Source organism: Schistocerca nitens, chromosome 10, assembly GCF_023898315.1.
Source record: "Schistocerca nitens isolate TAMUIC-IGC-003100 chromosome 10, iqSchNite1.1, whole genome shotgun sequence".
Taxonomy (NCBI): domain Eukaryota; kingdom Metazoa; phylum Arthropoda; class Insecta; order Orthoptera; family Acrididae; genus Schistocerca; species Schistocerca nitens.
Genome location: NC_064623.1, coordinates 1430638 through 1451104, shown reverse-complemented (window position 1 = coordinate 1451104; position 20467 = coordinate 1430638). Strand labels below are relative to the sequence as shown.

Here is a 20467-nt window from a genome sequence, read left to right as displayed (position 1 = left end):
CCATTTGTCTGTTTAAACCACTGTCATAGAACTCTTGCTCCAATTCCAAAAGACCTCCTTAACTGTAGGTGGGTCTTCCACATTTATAATTGAATCCAATAGGGTCATTCCATGTCAATTCAACCAATTTGAGAAAATGTTCCAGCTGATATTTTGCTGAAATTTAGCACACCAATGCTACCAAGTGTGGAACATTCGTGTACAAAATTTTAGTTTCCCCTGCCAATTAGTTCCAGAATTATGGCTTCTGAAAGAAGGTGGCATGACCTGGAAATTGCAACCCGCATCTGGCAATCTATCTTCAGACCCAACTTCAGGTCTTAATAACTTTGGAACTATCCTGCACAGTCTAGTGAAATTTTTACAACCCAGTAACATCAACTTAGAGAACACACTCAATGAATAAAAACACCAACAACATATTTGAGGGAAAATAATAAATTCCAAAATGTGATTAAAAAAAATGTAATATGTTAAAAGGTACATATTGTAGGTGCCCTCTATGCCAAATATAATTCACTCAAAAAGGGTATAAATTTTGTTGTGGTAAGCTTAATGTGGCCTAAACACACACAGAACTCATCTTGCCCATATCCATCACACAAACAGTTACATGCACACAAAAATTCAAAAATTACCTGAAAGACATGGATTTTCTAAGTGTGGTAGCACAAAAGGGACAAGTGATATCCAAGCCAAATTTCAAACACTGCATAAGTAGACCATAATATATGTGGCAAAATTTCAACTTGTTGTTGCAAGGCATTTGTGTACAATAAAAATTGACAGATGTATTTTATTTGGTTACGTTTCTTTTAACATGATTTAGCAAGTAATAGTGATGATGCAGACCGCTTGTTTCAGATAGAGCTGCAGCAATTGTTGGGAACCATTAGGCAACAGAAAGCTAAACAATAGTTTTCAGGGTCAGAATGAGTCATTGTTAGGCAGGAACAACAAAGGAAACAATTACAAGTTACTCATGTTTTTAAGATTCTAGTTCAGACTGGTCAATACTGTTGTGGAAAGTCAGTATGGAGGCAGAAGAGTGTACTAGTGGTGCTTTTGTTCAAACAAGTTGCAGTATTGGTAGAGCACAAGCATCTGAATGTCATAAAACAACATATGGAACAAAATGTGGCATTCACTTTGTACTGTATGATCTGGATGAATCGGACCAACATTTGTTGCTATAGAGATCCGGGATACGCCCTATGGGCACAAGAACTACAGTTCCAGGAAACTTAAGTGTTTCTGGATAAGTATTATTTCCTACAAAGAAGTTGTTTTGATCCATTTCGGATTCATAAGAAGACAGTGAAGTGTAGCCTCAGAGAAATTGATATAAAATCAGTATTGAAAGTGAATCAGTGCATGGGACTTAACATGAAACCAGGACAAGTTATGTTCCAGGTGTGTACACTGCTAAAAAATGAAGAAAATTCTGATAATTTACATGACAGTGATGAAGAGTATCAGCCACCTACAACCAGTGGATGAGCAATTAAATACTTTAGTGACTGCTCTTGGTTTGTCTCCCATGAAGACACACAAAGTTGGGAAAAAGAGACAGGCTCAGCTATGGTAGAAGGAAACTACAAGAAGCTCAAATGGAATTAAAACACAAAATAGTTCACACACGAATGGTGGAAGAGGAAGAACTATCTGCTCCAAAGGAACAGAAATCATGCCAGAAATGCTCTGATTTGGACAAAATTGTGCATGATTTGAAAGAAAAATGTGTCATATCCACATGCCAGAACAAAGTAGCTATTCTTACACTTGCACCTTCCAGCTAGTCTGTTGACTACACTGCAAAGGAATTCAGTGTTTCTACATATATGGTAAAGCAAGCTAGGAAAATAAAAGCAACCCAAGGAGTGCTTCCACAACTTCAGCGGGCTCAGGGTAAGCAATTGAATTCAGAAATAAAGGTGCTAATGTCAGAGTTTTATGAAAATAATGACTACAGCTGAATAATGCCTGGAAAAAAAAGACTATGTAACGGTGAAAATGGGAAATGTACGTGTACAGATGCAAAAAAGACTGTTGCTATGCAACATTCATAACTATATGTAGAATTCAAGGAAAAGTATCCCAATACCAAAGTAGGTTTAATCATCTTCAGCCAAAATGGGTTGTGCCTATAAATGCAAGGGGCACACACAATGTTTGTGTATGTGAGACCCATCAAAATGCTAAGCTGATGTTTGCTGCTATAAAGGATTCTAGTCTGGATTACAAAGGTGCAATGAAGCTGCTAGTGTGTGACATCAGTTTCTACCAGTGCATGATACACAGGTGTGAAAAGTGTCCTGGTAAGGCAAATCGTGCCAAACACATGAATAACAAACTGTTTCGTTAACTCCTTATGGATGACGGTGATCTTATTTCTTATAAATAATGGACACACACGGATCGCACAAGTCTAGAAACAAAGCAAAGTACAGTGGAAGATTTTGTCAAAAAACAGAAACTGGCTACACACAGCAACAGCACAATTGGCTTATCTCCAGTTTTGTAAGGATAGATTGAAACAAGATGAAACAGTAGACTTTTCTGAAAATTATGCATTTATAGGTCAAGATGCCATCCAAGGATATCATTGGGACAACAGTCAAGCAACTCTCCAGCCATTTGCAATTTACTATAGAGGGAATCAGGTGACGTGTCTGTCATGAACTTATGCGTTTTTAGTGACTGTTTAATTCATGATGATGCCATTGCAGTTCATGCTCACATTCGCACTGCCATGGCATATGTGAAAAACAAGTTGCCTCACATACATTTTGCGAAATACTTCAGTGATGGGGCAGCTAGTCAGTAGAAAAACTGTAAAAATCTCAAATTTATGCATGCATTACCATGATTTTCAGATTCACTCATAATGGGATTTTTTCGAAACAAGACATGGTAAAAATGTATGTGATGGTATCGGTGCGACCATTAAGCACATGGCATCACGAGCTAGTCTGCAGCACCCTACAGGTCACATTCTAGCATCTCTTCAATTATTTACCTGGGTACAGAAAAATATCTCTGGCATACAATCATTCTGTTTCAAAAGATGAGGTGAAATCAATTGAAGAGTTGCTAAAAAGCAAACTACAATACGTTAAAACTGTTGCAGGCACAAGGAGCCATCATCACTTCTCTCCAGCGACTCTGACAATGTGCAGATGACCAGACTGTCCGGTTATAACTATAGGTTCATGCACAACATGTGTCTTCAGTGTGTGTGACTCAGGATTCAGAAGCAAAAGCAGCAACATACAACCAGGTTGCTATGTTATTGTTGTTTATGATGACAAATAGTACTTAGATTGTGTAGCAGAGTGCTGTGAAGCAGAAGGTGATGTATTTGTGAACTTCATGGCACCAGCAGGACCATCAAGATAATTTCATTGGCCACATTTGGCAGACAGGTGTCGGATTCCTTTTGAACATATTCTTATGTCAGATCCAGTTCCTACCACAGTGTCAGGAAGACAGTACAATTTGCCACTCAATGTACAGAGTACAGTAGGCTAAAGTGTGGGAGAACTTCTGTTCGAAGCACAATCGACTGGCTTTTAGCAGTTAAGGTGCAGTAAACATTAATGATAGGTTGTGTTAATCTGTCTATATGTTGTTGCTTGGTGATTAAACAGTTGTGGGAGATGATAAGAAGAGGCAGAACAGTTTATGATATGTTTTTACAAAATTGTGTTGTGGAACAATGGCCACATCACCAAATACATCTGTCAGCTTCCATTGTACACAAATGTCCTGCAATAACATGCTGAAATTTTGAGATCTATCATTATGGTCTACTTATGCAGTGTGTGAAATTTGGCTTGGATACCACATGTCCCTTTTGTGCTCCCACACATAGAAAATCAATGTTTTTCGGGTAATTTTTGTATTTTCGTGTGCATGTAACTCAAGTTTTTGTGACTGATATGGGCATGACGAGTTCTGTGTGTGTTTAGGCCACATTAAGCTTACCTCAACAAAATTTATACCCTTTTTGAGTGAATTATATTTGGCATAGAGGGCACCTACAATATGTACCTTTTAACGTATTACATTTGTTTTAATCACATTTTGGAACTTTTTATTTTCCCTCAGAAATATGTTGGTGTTTTGATTCACAATGTGTGTTCTCCAAGTGTATGTTCCTGGGTTGTAAAAATTTCACTGGGCTGTGTGGAATAGTTCTGAAGATAGATTGGTCACCTTCTTTCACAAGTCATAATTCTGGAACTAATTGGCAGGGGAAACTAATACTTTGTACGCGAGCGTTCCACACATGGTAGAATTAGTATACTGAATTTCAGTCAAATCTGAGACTGAGCTGGAGCCCCTGATTGAACTGACATGGAATGACCCAATAATAAAATTGTGTGGGTACCTCTTACACAGTGCCAAAGTTACTAATGCTCTAAATATACTTTTACTGAGAACTCTCACACCTCATAAGAACCACGTACAGTCGACATGGAACATTTTGGTTGGAACTTTTGAAATATCAAGTACAGAAATAGCATCAGCATATCACACTCACAACAGTGAAAGCTCCTTTCTCAGCACCAACTCAAAAGACAAAATATCACAGTGGAATAAATAACTGCAAACTACATTGCCTCCGTGAAAAAAATTTACTGGAGTTATTAGCAATAAAAGAAGAGCCATTAAAAGTGGTTTAACATAATTACAGAAAATATAATCTTTCTTTACTTCTCAGATTATACAGAACATAGCCCCACAGCCAGCAAATATTTTGTTCCCTAATCTCAAGACAGTGTTTTGCATTCCAATATCTAAAAGTCTCACTCCAGGCAGAGAGAGAGAGAGAGAGAGAGAGAGAGAGAGAGAGAGAGAGAGAGAGAGAATGTGCCATGTACCACTATTACAGGCACAACATATTGTTGAACTTCAGGTCTTTTCTGGAAGTACCACAATGGTTTACAACCCAGTCATCCTCCAAACATATAGTTAAAGCACATTTCAAAGTTTAAGCTTAGGCTTATGAATTGTGAATTAATCCATGGTGATGCATAACTCATTTGAGTAAATGCAATCAGACAATAAAAATGAAAACTACAGTTATGTACCAAAAGGCAAAACGTGGAGCAAATTGACATGCAGAATAATTGGGAAAGAAGGAAGAACATACATGGAAAGGTAGTGCGCATTAAAAGAAGATATCCAACATCAAGAGAGAAAACAACTGTATGAAAAATCTGGTCATTATTTGTTTTATATCTATGCAAGAATTAACATTACTTACACTTTCAAATGATAGCTCCAATATAAAATGTTTACTATTCTTTTATAATGGTAACCTTTAATGACAAATGTTTACATTTAAAGGCACATTATTAGGCATACTACACAACTGCAGATTCACTACTAAACTTTACTCAGTTGATGTTGCTATTCCAGCACTAACTGAAATGTGATTACTGGAAACAATCCATACCATAGCAATTCTGTACATGGGCCCACTAGTCAACACGCAGTGGGCTGCATTTACAACTGTAACAGTCATTAAAGAAAAACAACTATAAAGCAGCTCAAACTGGATTGCTATTCGCCATATGGCAGAGATCTTCCGAGTCACCCGGACAACAACAAAGATGTCAAACAAGTAAGCTAACTCACACACATGATCGCAGTCTAGCTGCAGAGGCTACCGTATTTACTCGAATCTAAGCCGCACTTTTTTTTCCGGTTTTTGTAATCCAAAAAACCGCCTGCGGCTTAGAATCGAGTGCAAAGCAAGCGGGAGTTCTGAAAAATGTTGGTGGATGCCGCCACAACTAACTTCTGCCGTCGAATATATGTAGCGCCACACAGGCATGCTTTGTAGGCACAAAGATAAATACTGGCACCAAAATCTCTGCGTCAGTAAATAAATTTTAAAAAAAAGTGGAAGACGAGCCTTTTTCCTCTGCCCACCACTGCATTTTGGTACATTATCCAACGAAGTAAATACAAATTTTGTATTGTTCTTCGAATGTAGCAGCATTTCAATGTACTACGAAAATCCGACTGGCAAGACTGGGATGTTTGTCAATATGGCCAACTCTACGTTCTGAATTTTTTCCTACCTGTGAGAAGAGATGGTTGCTAATAGCTTTTATGAATTGTGAATCACATGTAGTATTCTCTTCGCCATAAGATTAATACGAATATAAACATTTTGCCATGTATTGTTTCGTGTTTGCTACTATCTCATTTAAATCCTGTCTGCCTAATAAACTACGAAACTAGAGTGAGACAACAGCAAACGCGGAAGAATGTACATATCATGTCATGTTTATATTCGTATTATTCTTATGCCTGGTAGTGATACAGTCAGAAATGAAGCACGGCAACTGACTAGATTTTTAAATCTAAGATGACTAATTTCTGTGCAGAATGTAATGAACTAAAGAGGCGCCTGCAAAGATTTTGGAACGGAGAAAAATTTTCGCTAAAATTTCGTTCAGAACATCATCTATCATACGCAGTCTGTTAGTTGGTTCTTGTTGATCATTATCAAAGAAAGCAGTAGTGTAAGTAACAACAAATGTTTCGCTAATGAGACGACTCCTCTATTTTTTATTTGTAAGCGGCAGTAGCGCGCACAAAAGCAAGCCACGCCGCGAGTGGCGACAAGCCGTAAACACGCACTATCAGAATGCGTCAAACAATGCATGACACATTGCAGTAATGCATTTTCAGCTTGGAGTGACGTAAACACCTTTAACAAAGAGAACTGCACTTATCAGATCAAAGAAAAATAAGCAATCAATTCAAACCAGACGAAGCACGTGAAAAAGGAAGGATATCCGTATAAATACGGACGGAGCGCGTAGCAATGGCTACCTGGTAAACCGCTACTGCTAAGCTTACGACTCGAACCAAACTACTGCAGCTGTATCGTCATTCATTCGACCTAAATTGTCGAATATTACAACTAGACGAACTTTGTTTCGATTTGGAGGTGCGACCTAAAACTTTTCTCTCACCTTGAATTTCGAGTCTCAAATTTCAGGTGCGGCTTAGATTCGGGAAAAAATTTTTTCCTTGATTTCGAGTCTCATTTTTCAGGTGCGGCTTACATTCGAGTAAATACGGTAGTCTGGCCTTTAATCTCTGGCTGTAAAGGTTCCCCCCCCCCCCCCCCCAGTTTTCCACGAGTGTACATGTGTATGCTATCTAATGCCTTTTTTTTTTTGCCGAAAGCTTACTTTTTTTTAATAATCTTTCTGTTCTGCCTATCTGTTACTTGGCATCTGCTATATGGTGAGCAGCAATCTATCCTTTCCAAAATATTGTCATTATTCCATGCTGGACTTCCTATTTTTTGAAGCTCAAACTAGTTATCTCCTTTTTAAATTACAAAAAAGGGAAGGGAGATAATTAGGAAAAATGTAAGAACAGATTACCATAAGTGAATGGAACTTTGCTTATTGGTTTTCTTAAACATAACTGTAGCAAATTCTTCTGTGACATGAAAAAAAATAACAAAACAACCTGACAGTGCTGCAAGTATGCACAGCCCAGATATTTCTGGCACACAGACAGATAACATTCCTGGTAGTATGAGAACATATTAAATGTAACATTACATTTTAAATTGAATCTTTCAAGTTAGCAGCTAACAGTAATATAATAAAACAATTAGCAGCTAGAGTGGAAGATTCAATATAAAATGTCATATGACAATGCATTTCATTTCATGCAGCTGACCCAACTGTACAAAAAAATGTCGTTCTGTTGCAATGACCAACTGCAGATCCTAATATTAGTCTTGTCACATCATCCAGGGGAAAGTGAAAGAAAACTGCTGGAAATGGCATGTCACGTTGAAAAGGACATCAAAAGTGCAACAATTGATGAGATTTGTATCTCTCTAAAATAAATGAATAATTAAACCTTTCCCTCATTTTCTCTAGATGGTAAATTATATAATCAGGCTAATTTGGGGACACAAATTTTATCCACACATTTTGCTTTACTCCTTGAAACTGTATGATAATGATAGCAAGCACAAGTGCTAATGCTGACTGCGACTAAGGATGTTCAGGTACTTCCCACGTGTCATCTCCTTCGCTTCCTGGAGTCCCAGCTCATATGCTATATCGTGTAGTTTCTTCACTTCTCCAATGAGGCTGGCAGCAGTAAGGCTGCCAAATTCTGAAACATTTTTTGAATACAAATCAGTAAAAAAAGGGTCTCATTTTGAACTGCAATTGCAGCAAATACTGTAGACATTTTAAAGTTTGCCACATGATGCAGACAGCACCAGGGAACACTTTAAAAAATTTGTTTACTACACACAAAACTAGGAAATACAAGGTGGCACAAGGAAATGGAAAAATTTGAAGTAAATCTCACGAAAGTGACAAATTTACAAATTTTATTGTTGAACTTAACTATGCCGAGATTTGGCATAACACTGAAATATTTCCAAGGGAATTGCAATGATTTCTTAGAAACTGATCCCTGTAAGAAATATGGTAACCCGCAGTCTTGTCCATGCTAAACAGAAATTATGGGATGGCAACAGAGAGTGTTGAACAGTCAGCTGCACTGCTAATGGAAACACTGCTTCGTTGTGACAAAGACTAGACAGAAGATCAGCATAGATTATGAACTACATTAGCGGAAAACTATAGAAACAATAAGCTTGTGTCCTTTTGCAGCAGAAGAAATTAGGCAGATAATTCTCAGGCAGATAAAAGAAAAATCTCCAGGACCAGATGTGATCCCTGCCAAAATCAAAGACTACTGGAAAGGATATACCCTCACCAATACAGGTTTAGCAGAGCCGAGTCAAGTGAACACACAGTTAACCCATTGGCTCATACAGCCAGTTCACAGATTTCAAGTCCGTTCTTACACTGCCAGCCGAGAGAGAGAGACCGAGCAGCTGTAGCTGCTTAGTGCTCCTTCTCCATACATCGCATACCATTGGAAAGCTGAAAAACTGATGTATTTCTTTAAATATTTTGCGAGTTATAAGCAACTGTTTTCAGGTTTTGTTACAAAGGTAGGAGCATGTGGAATAAGTTAACAGCTTGCAATGCGGCTTCCTGGAAACCTAGCGATATGGAATCTACCTGATGCCCTTCATCCATAGCTCTTAGTATGAGAAAAGGGAAAGCAGAGTTGTGCAAAAGCGATGCTTTCTAAAACCGTGCCAATTCGTAGACACAAGCTTTTCAGTCACAAGAAATTTTGCTATATTCAAACTGAGAAAATGTTCAAGGATGATGTGGCAAACAGAAGTTAGGGATATTGGATTCTAATTTTGCGGGTCCGTTCTTTTACCCTTCTTATATACTAGAGTCACCTGCATTATTTTTTACTCATTTGGGACTTTGTGCTGGGCGAAAGATTCATGATGAAGGCAAGCTAGGTTGGTTGGTTTAAAGGCGGGAGTAGGGACCAAACTACGAGGTCATCGGTCCCTTGTTCCTAATAAAACAACGCCACAAGTCTGAGAATACAACGGACGAAACATATAACAGAAAACGGAGCGGAAAAGCAACAAGAACGAAGGGAAGGCAATGAACACTGAAAGGAACAAAAGAGGACAAGAAAACAACAGAGAGACACTAGAAACACAACAGAGTAAAACATGAAAGATTACAGTGGCTGGCCAACTATGAGAATAAAGAGGGAAAGCCAGACACTCTGCAACACAGTAAAACCTCCACCCTAAAAGCACTAGGGTGGAGGACACAGAGGGACAAAGGACATACGCTAAAACCTACATAGAAGTATAAAATGTAAAACTAAAGCTGCTGTGGAGGCATTGTCGCCCAACACCGAAGGCAGGGTGCTGGGAAAGTTAAAAAGTCTGCCGCAGAGCGGGTGAAAGTGGGCAGTCCAGCAAGAGGTGGACAACTTTCATTTGGGAGCGACACTGAGGTGGGTCCTCGCGAAGGAGTAGCTAACCATGCATTAGCCACATATGGCCAATGCGGAGCTGGCAGAGGACATCTCATTCCCTGCGAAAGACCTGCATGGAATACTTCCACACATTCACAGTCTCCTTAATGACGTGCAGTTTGTTGTGCGTGCTGTTATGCCTATCTTCAGAAGCGTTTCCGCGTCGCCTGTCAGCAAGTTCGTTGGCGGGGATTCCGACGTGTCCTGGGGTCCACACAAACACAACGGAACGGTGGGATTGTTCCAGGACATAGATGGACTCCTGAATTGACAATACTAGAGGGTGGCGAGGGTAGCACTGGTGAATAGCTTGTAGGTGCTCAATGAGTCAGTACGCAGGAGAAACGACTCGCCAGGGCATGAGCGGATGTACTCAAGCGCACGAGATACGGCCGCCAGGTCTGCAGTGAAAACACTGCAGCCAACTGGCAAGGAGCGCTGCTCAATATGTCCTCCATGAACATATGCGAAGCCTACGTGACCATCAGCCATTGGGCCATCGGTGTAAACCACTTCAGAGCCCTGGAACACGTCAAGAATCGAGAGGAAGTGACAGCGGAGAGCGGTGGGGTTAACTGAGTCCTTAGGGCCATACAAAAGGTCCAGACGAAGCTGCAGCCGAAGCGTACACCATGGAGGTGTACGTGAATGGACCGCAAGTAGAGGTGGTAAAGGGAAGGACTCCAGTTCGAAGAGAAGGGACCGCATGGGAACCGCAATCGTTAGCCCCGATCTGGGCCACCAATGTGGGAGATGGACTGCCACAGGTGGGAAAAGGAGACTGTGCACATCTGATATGCAGTGGAGGGACACCATCCTCCACCAGTACACTGGTCACCAGACTCGTCCTAAAAGCTCCTGTTGCTAATCAAACCCCACAGTGGTGCACAGGGTTGAGTAAATGCAATGCTGAAGGTGCTGCCAAACCATAAACCACACTCCCATAGTCAATTCGGGATTGAACAAAGGCTCTGTAGAGCTAAAACATCTTACAGCGATCTGCACCCCAATTGGTGTTGCTAGGGCAACGGAGGGCATTGAGGTGCTGCCAGCACTTCGGTTTAAGCTGACGCAGATGAGGGAGCCAAGTCAATCTAGTGTCGAAAACGAGTCCTAGGAATTGATATGTCTCCACTACAGTGAGTGGATCGTCATCAAGGTAAAGTGCGGGTTCCGGATGAATGGTACGGCATCGACAGAAATGCACGTCACATGACTTTGTGGCTGAAAACCGGAAGCCTTGGCCTAGAGCCCATGACTGCACCTTGTGGATGGTTCCCTGAAGGTGCCGCTCAGCAACAACAGTACTGGAGCAGCAGTACGAAATGCAGAAGTCTTCTGCATACGGAAAAAGTGAGACAGAGGGCCCGACAGCTGCTGCTAGACCGTTAATGGCCACTAAAAATAAAGAGACACTGAGTACAGAGCCCTGCGAGACTCCTTTCTCTTGGATATGGATGGAACTGAGGGAATCACCAACTTGGACACGGAAAGTACGGAGCGATAGGAAGTTTTGGATAAAAATCGGGAGTGGTCCCCAGAGACCCCACTCATACAATGTGGCAAGGATATGACGTCGCCAAGTCGTGTCTTATGCTTTACTAGGTGTTGCCGTCTGGAAAAGGCTTTTCGGATGGCAGATGCGATGGGCACAATATTATCAGTGGTAGAGTGACCCTGGCAAAAGCCGCCCTGATATGGATCCAGCAAGCCACTTGACTCGAGGACCCAACCCAACCGCTGACGTACCATACGTTCCAGCAGCCTACAAACAACATTGGTGAGGCTGATGGGCCGACAGCTATCCACATCAAGCCCGTTTTTACCGGGTTTGAGCACCGGAATGATGGTGCTCTCCCGCTATTGGGATGGAAAGACGCCATCGCACCAGAGCCGGTTGAAGATGACGAGATGTCGCTTGTAGTCAGATGAGAGATGTGTAATCATCTGGCTGTGGATGCGATCAGGCCCAGGAGCTGGGTTGGAGCAATGTCCAAGGCCACTGAGGAGCTCCCACTCTGTCAATAGGGGTCGAACTACTGCGCGTTGAATTGAGCTCGTGTCCGCTTAGAGACTGCTGGTATTTCACCACCAGCAAGAGATGATGGACTACGCTTCATTGTGTGTCATCCGCCCTGACGCCACCCACTCCGACCAAGGGCCCTCCCCACGAACACCACCGAGCCGCAGTCAAGGCCGGGAGCCCCAATGCCCCAGGGGGATGAGCATCTACCCCTTGGCATACACGGGGAGTTAACGGTGCAGGCATCAGCAGAGCGACCCCTGTGTGGTCAGGGGTACATGGCGGTCCCACCACAACAGACTGGCAACCATGCTGGATATTGGCTGCAAAGAAATCCACGGTCATCGTTGACACAGAAATCGACACTGCATAGCTCATGGTGGAAAACGCAACCAGGAATGTGTCCTCGCCCAAGAGATGGAGAATGGGCAGGTCTGCGATACAATGAGAAAGTGGGCAAAAGATCTCTTTTTGCATGTTTTGTTGAATTTTATGTGCTGTATGATCTTATGGATACAGCACATAAAATTCAACAAAACATGCAAAAAGAACGATTTAATTCCAAGTTACATTAATGTAAAGGTTAAAAACAGTTCTACAGTGGCACAAAAGTCAAAATCATTTGCAGAATGATATTGGTTACTACATGAAATTAAGATGCACTATTCGAAAAAACAGCACCTAAACATGATGCTCTATGAGACTCATCTAGAACTGGCAAAAGGCGTAGGAAACGCCGCAGTTTTCATGGCACTAGTAGAAAAAACTGAACACAACACATACACAACAATGAAACATTTACAAAACAAACAAACAGAAAATAATGAAACTAACAGTAAAAAAGACGCAAAAATACATTTACATTTTAAATGTGAAAACACATGAACACCAACACACATTACATCCACACTCAGTTAACCTAAAGAGACAGAACTACACGAAAATGAAAAAATGCTCTTGGAAAAAGGTTTGAAACACTGCACCAATAGCAAAGTGAACAATCAAGACATAGAAAATCTCATAGTAGAAACTGAACACATTCTTACACGTGAAGAACAACAAAATAATTGTGAAATAAACATAGGACTGACAAGAGAACTAGTAAAAGAAGAAATAAAAGGCATAATAAAACAAACACAGCAGACACACAATAAGAACAACCAAACAGAAACAGCCACTATGAAAAGGTTAAAACAAAAGTTAACAAACAATAACGTATTAATAACAAGAGCAGACAAGGGAAATGTAACAGTACTCATGGATAAAGAGCAATACATCACAAAAACCAAGGAATACATAAACACCAATGCCATACAAAAACTGAAGTCAGATCCAACCACACGATTCCAGGCAAATGTGAAACAAACACAGAAACATTGAACACACACTCACAGACAAACAGAAATACTACTTAACACAGAAAAACCCACAAGCACCAACACTCCACAGTCAACCGAAAGTACATAAAGACGGAATACCAATGAGAGCTGTTATCAACTTCAAGAAAGCCCCAACATACCGCATAGCCAAACACCTCCGAAAGTTAGTTACAAAACACTATAAAGTAGAAAACAGGACAGTGATAAACACAGGAAACCTAACAGAACATACAGGTACCACACACAGCATCACTGATTTCATTCGATATAGAAAATATGTATACCTCCATCCCTATCACAGAAACAATAGAAATCATAGAACAGAATCTCTCATCCCACAGCAACCTCACCACAGATGCAATAAAAGAAATAACAGATATGCTCAGACTGACAACTGAACAAAACTACTTTCAGTTTGAGAAAGAATATTATCTACAAACTGATGGACTGCCCGTGGGATCCCCAATATCAGGAACACTGATGAAAATGTTTGCTAGTCACCTAGAAAATCAGATATTTGAAAAGATAACCACAAATGAAAGTTTCAAAATCATATATTGGTACAGATATGTGGATGACATTATTTGTCTGGTAGGTGAGCCAAGTGAAAAAAATAGATGAACTCCATTCAGAAATAAACAAAGCTCATCAGAACATAAAATTCACACTTGAAAAAGAAAAAGAAAATCAAATACATTTTCTTGACATTACAATTAAAAAAGAAAATGGCAAACATACATTTAACATCTTTAGAAAACCAACAGCCACAGACACAATAATACATTCCACATCCAACCACCCCCTCAGCCAGAAACTTGCAGCACTACGACACGTGTTACATAGATTAAACAGAATCCCACTCAGCAAGAGAACCTATGAACAAGAAATGAGTACAATCATACAAATAGCTGGGAACAACGGGTATGACACACATGTGGTACACAGGCTCAATCAAAAAAATAAAAAACAAACAACATTTCCAGAATACAAAAGAACTCAGAAGCTGAAAACTTACAAACACACACAATGAGAACACCACACAGAAAAGAACCAGATGGTACACCATGACCTACACACATAAACTAACACACAGAGTTGCATACATCCTAAAGAGACAGGGCTTCAAAATAGCATATAAGCATGGGCAAACCCTTCAATCACACCTAAGCCAGCCAGCTACCAAGAGGGACAAATTCCAACAATCAGGAATATATGAACTTGAATGTCAAAGTTGTGATGCGGTATACATAGGCATGACATGCAGGAATTTTGAAACACGATACAAAGAACATATCAGATGTTGGAAGTATGAAACAAACCACTCCACATTTGCAGAGCATTTAAAACACTACAACCATTATCCTACAAACATGGAACAAGAAATGAAAATAATCAGAATAAGCAACCATGACAAACATCTTACACAAACGCAAGAAAACTTCCACATCCAGAAAGCCATATCAGAAAACAAACATGTGATAAATGAACAAACACACATCAGCACAGGTTCCCTACTGCACTTAATAAAGGAAATGATAACATAAAACAAAAAAACTCTTCCCCACACCATCTGGACACAAAAAAAAAATCGTACCACGTCAAAATACAGACACACACACACACACACACACACACACACACACACACACACACACACACAAAAATGCATACACGAACAGACCACAGATACTTCAATAGTTACACTCATAAGTTTGGCAATAACATTCGATCTTTGGCAAAAACATTTGACGGTCGACAACAGAAACCAAAACATTGCAATTAAAACAGGCGTTCAGTGCATAGTGCTGTGGAATGTCGAAAAAACCGCAAATTGGCGATCATAAGAAGAGAAGAACAACACCAAAAATGCAACAGGAGCGTAATATGTAAGAAATTTTCCACGCAACCTGTAAGTACAGTTCGAAACATTACTACTTAATAGGAAATACCAACCACCACAACTGTTTATAACCTATAGGGACAGTGACAAAAATGTAAATAAAATAGCTAACATATGTACATATTCTAGGCCACTGATGATGCCTTGCAGAAAATAAAGGCGTATGGCACTAAAACTGTGTTTTATTCAGTTGCTGTCAGACGGTCGATAAGTAAAAATTATCAATATACCGGCACATTCGTATGTCCAGATTCCCAATGAAGTAGACCTCGACCTGATATTAAGCTTTCAGTGTGGTTTTCGGGATGTAAATTTTCTTGGCGCACCAGTACTGAATTATATCATGTTTTGTTCTTTATTATGCCATAATGCCATACGTGCTAGAAGATGAAAACGTGTATTTGAAATGCAGCAAACAGTTGAAACTAGCCAGTACTGTGGAATTAAACATTTCGTTTCAAATACATTGACTGCCTCTGCGGAAAATGTTAACAAAACTCAAATTTCTTTAGCAAACAGACAAAAGTAACTTCTTTGTTCCGCAAGGTGATTAATGCTCGACTGTCATAAAGGTGGAAGTAAAATAAAATCTGAAACTAATGACATATTTCAGTCTTCCTTAATTACGTGAATGTGTTTTAATTCACTCGATAGCTCCCAGCCACTGATATTCGTTTTGTTTTCATTTGACGTGAGAGTAAATGAAGGGAAACAGCAAAATCACTAAATGTAAACACGGGTCACTATAACTCAGACTGCTCTACGCATCAGCCCCGGATCTACGACATTTGCGAACTGGGTCACAGCAGAACGATGGCTGGTAAAAATATCCAACAATTAACTTGGTGTCACTTACAACTGTTGTACACAACCAGATGACTTCACTGTCACACTTAACTTCAACCTCAACAGAGACAATATTTTTGTCAACAGCAATAAACACTCTGCCTACTATGGCCTCTAATCTGTCTTTCCGATATACATTTCACGAATCTCTAAATATCTTGCAGCTTTCCACTTCGGGTTTCAGCCGTCTCTCGGTTCCGAGAATAATTTGAGTGCAACAACTTATCTGGAGGGCAGTAAATATGCTAGGCCCCAAAGCATCCCTGAGCAACAAGTCAGGCTGGCACATCTTTGATGATACTGCAGCTGCAATATACACGAAGGTGAAAGGAGACTTCCCTAGGCATTCAACTGCACGGCAGTACGCTACCTTCCCGGCGAGATGAAATACTGTACAGATAGAAGGAGGCAACTGAGATCGGGACCACAGAATGCAACTGTTTTCAAGAATTTATATTGTGTCAATGAAAGTGATCACAGAAGTGTGAATTTTGAGACATTCCAATGAAATGTGGAATTGTTTGGAAAGTGGAAATGCTATTGATGTGCTGCTCTAAGTCCAATGAACCCAACAGACAACTGCTATTGGCCATGGCAGTACGAGGGTGGATACAGCAGCGGAAACAAATGCGAATAGTTTAGATGCACCATAACAAATGGCCATACAGAAAAGAATCTGTAGCACTGAAGTAGTGTTAATAGCTGGGTATTTGTTTTTTTATTGATTTTTTTGTGGTATGGAATAATTTTAGTAGTAGCATTTTTGTAGAAGTGACTGCATGATCTATGTTATCTTTCTAGATAATAGGCTGTAATATGCATAATGAATAACTCAATAAACAGATAAATAACAATGTTTATATTCTATAACACACCTTCCAAACTTCTGAAGCAACAGATAGGTGAACAAAGGATAACAGCAATAGTGGTAAAAAAATGGTGTAACAACAATAGGATTCAATACGAATGGGAAGGCAAGGCAAAGCGTGAGTTACTGTGCACAGTCCAGCTGTAGGATTAATTTCATCAGAACCAACAGCAAACCAAACTGACAACAATAGTACTGATATACGAGACTATATCACAAGCATAAAATGAGATGCGGAGCACGTATAAGGACATTCTGTGGGTAACTATTTTGTGTTAACAGAGAGCTAACAAAGAACACAGGCTCAGTAATAGAAATGATACAGGAGAAAGACCACGAGTTCTGGAATAAATATGAGCTAACAATAACAAATAAGCTTTCGAAGTATACACTCAGCAAAGGCCCAAAGACAGGAACAGATATTCTGAAATCAGATAGTGGACTGTAAGGCACACCCAGGAGCAGATATAGATTCACATCACAATTCAGTAATGATGAAGAGTAGGCTAAAGGTTAAAGGCATTGTCAGGAAGTATTGTGATACGACTTCATGTTCATTCAGAGTAAGATGTTGCACATCTTCCTCACAATCAGATGACAGATCCTCGTGTAAAAATGTTCTTTACGTAGTAGATATGTAGAGAAATTTCCAGTATACACACAATGGTCTGATGGCTGCACAAGTCCGAGCAAGATGCACGAGCATATAACGACACCGACATGTGACTGTGATCGAGCCTCTCCAACCGCTGTGAAGGGGTCGCTTACACTTTTGGCGTTTTGGCTCGGTGGTGTTTTGGAAGGCAGAGAACAAGATATGATGCTGACAATGACAATGCCTGGCAAAGTAGTGGACAGAGGCTTTTGCAAAATGTCATTTAATTCTGTTCTGAGATTCTGTTCTAAGAGTGTTTGGAGACAATGTTCTGAGGTACTGTCGACCGGAGTGGCCGTGCGGTTCTAGGCGCTGCAGTCTGGAACCGAGCGACCGCTACGGTCGCAGGTTCGAATCCTGCCTCGGGCATGGATAAGTGTGATGTGCTTAGGTTGGTTAGGTTTAATTAGTTCTAAGTTCTAGGCGACTGATGACCTCGGAAGTTAAGTCGCATAGTGCTCAGAGCCATTTGAACCATTTTTTTCTGAAGTAATGGTTATAAGAGGTCTGTTCACCCAACATTATAGCTGTTACATTGGAACAAAAAATACACAAGAGTTATTGAAACACATTTATATTATTTAGTAGCTCGAATATATCAATGCTTTCTTCCAGCCCTCAACCCTCTGTGGACAGAGAAGAAGTCACAAAGCAAGAGTTGATGGCAGTGCCCAGTAATTCCGCTGCATCGAGGTAATTCAAGAAATGTGACCATACAAGAAAATTATTAATGGAAAAAGGAACCCAGCATACCACCAGGGTGACATCGTTTGGAAGGTAACAACATCTGGGCTCAGTGCAGTTGCAGAACAGTGAAGCTGCATTCCATTTTGGCACCCTAAGTGCAGGGCACAGATAACAGAGGGTAGAGAAGTGAGTTTTATGAAAAATACGAAGAATTTTCAAGACAAAATGTATTAAAATATGACGATGCCTAGAGTGATCGAGATAACCAGTGAAGGATATATAGACGAGCACACATTTCAGTGTTGCCCAAAGTAATTAAAATATTTAAGAAGAAAGAATTTCCATTTGGTGAAAAACCGAAGGAATCTCAATTGTTGCACAGAAGTGAATGAAAGGAAATAGCTGGCCACAGTAACCAGGCCAACAGCAAGATATATTCACGTGCTCAACTCAAAACTTTTGGCATACGAGTCGAAAAGCAGTACGCCACTGGTACGTAAGAATTCAGAGTGCCGATTTCGAGGCTGCGAGTGGAGCAGCAATCTTCAACAGTTTCTGTGGCAGCTGACCAGCAAAATGGCAGCACTTATTCATTTCACAGTGCAGTGGCCAGTCAGCTCATTACACTCACTGTAGCGTCGCTCTGCCCCCGCATGACAAACTGACAGTGCAGTATAACTTCCTGTGTGCCCGATTAGATGATGTGTAAAAAGCCCCAGGCTGAGATCTTTCTAGTGGTTTGTCATGTGGAATTTTAGATATCCATTTGTCTAGAGTCATGCTGTGGTGTCTAATTATTTGCCGGGTATAAAGTTGTTATTGTGTGCCTGTCACTACACACAAAATGGGGGTCAAGAGAAGGAAGGCTAAAACTCGTCAGCTTTGACTGTCTATGTCATATTTAACTTGTAGATGATAATTAGTTTATTTCTGAGCCAAATGGAAGAGCTAATAGTTCTCACAAAAGTTCAAGTGGAGGAATTAAAAAATTACCAGATGTTCTTAAACACATTAAACAATTCTCTGACAGTACGAACACCAGAAACACAAGGAAAGGCAGTAGCTTTTACTTTAGTAAAATTAACTAAGGAATTACAGCATGAAAAAAAAAAAAAAAAAAAAAAAAAAAAACAGTGTGATTTACTCCAAGAGGAGGTTGTATTGTAAAACAGTTTAAAGAGGTAGATGGCAAAACAAAACAGAGGAACTACCCACTAGGTAGTTCGAAAGCATCAACAACCGTACCTCACACGTGCAACATCGGGTAGTTGCTTTAGAATGAAGTAGAGAACTGATTAATGTAACAAGTGACGCAAATGCTTTGAATACTTTGGAAGAACAACTACAGGAATTTGTGGAAATAAAACTACATAAGAAAGCTGAGCATCCTTTGACAATATTGTAGCCCACGAGCAGGAATTTCTAAAGTTCAAACCAGATGGTTCAGTACTCCCCATTAAGGAACTGTTAGCCAAAGGCTGGGCAGATTCCACTAAAGTTAACTTTATTGTTAAACATGACAACATGAAGCAGTAGATTGGAGTTCTAAATGCAAAGATAGGTCTAAGACATTGATTCAATTTGAAGTGTAAGAGAAAATTTACGTATATATCCTAGAAAGTATACTCGAGTATATGACAATGGTAAAGCTAATTACAAAAAAACATATAAACTGTAATGAATACTCGGAGGAGGAATTAAGCATTGTGTGTGTGTGTGTGTGTGTGTGTGTGTGTGTGTGTGTGTGTGAGGGAAGTTTGACAACTAGTGTAGATGCTAAGATATTCATTATTTATAACCATTATTATAATGAAAATAGGAACATATATACAAATGGAGTACTAACACTAAAAGGACCGCACTAGTCTATCTGACAGGTGAGTGTTGTTTAATAGTTAATAAATACTGTAAGTTTTAATTGATGGGGCTTGAATTTCACGACTTTTGATATACTTTGGTGGTTCATCATTTCTGAAAAAGACAAACAACTGTTACAAAAGCTGAACGAATTATAAACATTTTTACCTTAAAGGACAGTAGCCAGTCATTTCAACCAGCATGCTATTTTTTTAGGTTTCATGTATCTAAAAAGCATAATAATGGATTTTTACATCCGCTCATCTAATTTTATTTCATTGTTGTCATCTCGTTCACTCTTTCCCTTTACATTTTACATCTA

General features: G+C 39.9%; 1 protein-coding gene across 2 annotated transcripts in view; it reads right to left on the bottom strand.

Annotated features, from left to right (window-relative positions):
* Nucleotides 1–7196: 7196 nt before the first annotated feature.
* Nucleotides 7197–20467, bottom strand: part of LOC126210319 (protein lin-52 homolog) — a 72900-nt gene continuing 59629 nt past the window's right edge. For both annotated transcript variants that reach the window (XM_049939517.1, XM_049939516.1), the window contains exon 4: nucleotides 7197–8169. In XM_049939517.1, coding sequence (XP_049795474.1) covers nucleotides 8030–8169 — 140 coding nt within the window. In that variant the 3' untranslated portion in view covers nucleotides 7197–8029. The remainder of the gene's footprint in view (nucleotides 8170–20467) is intronic.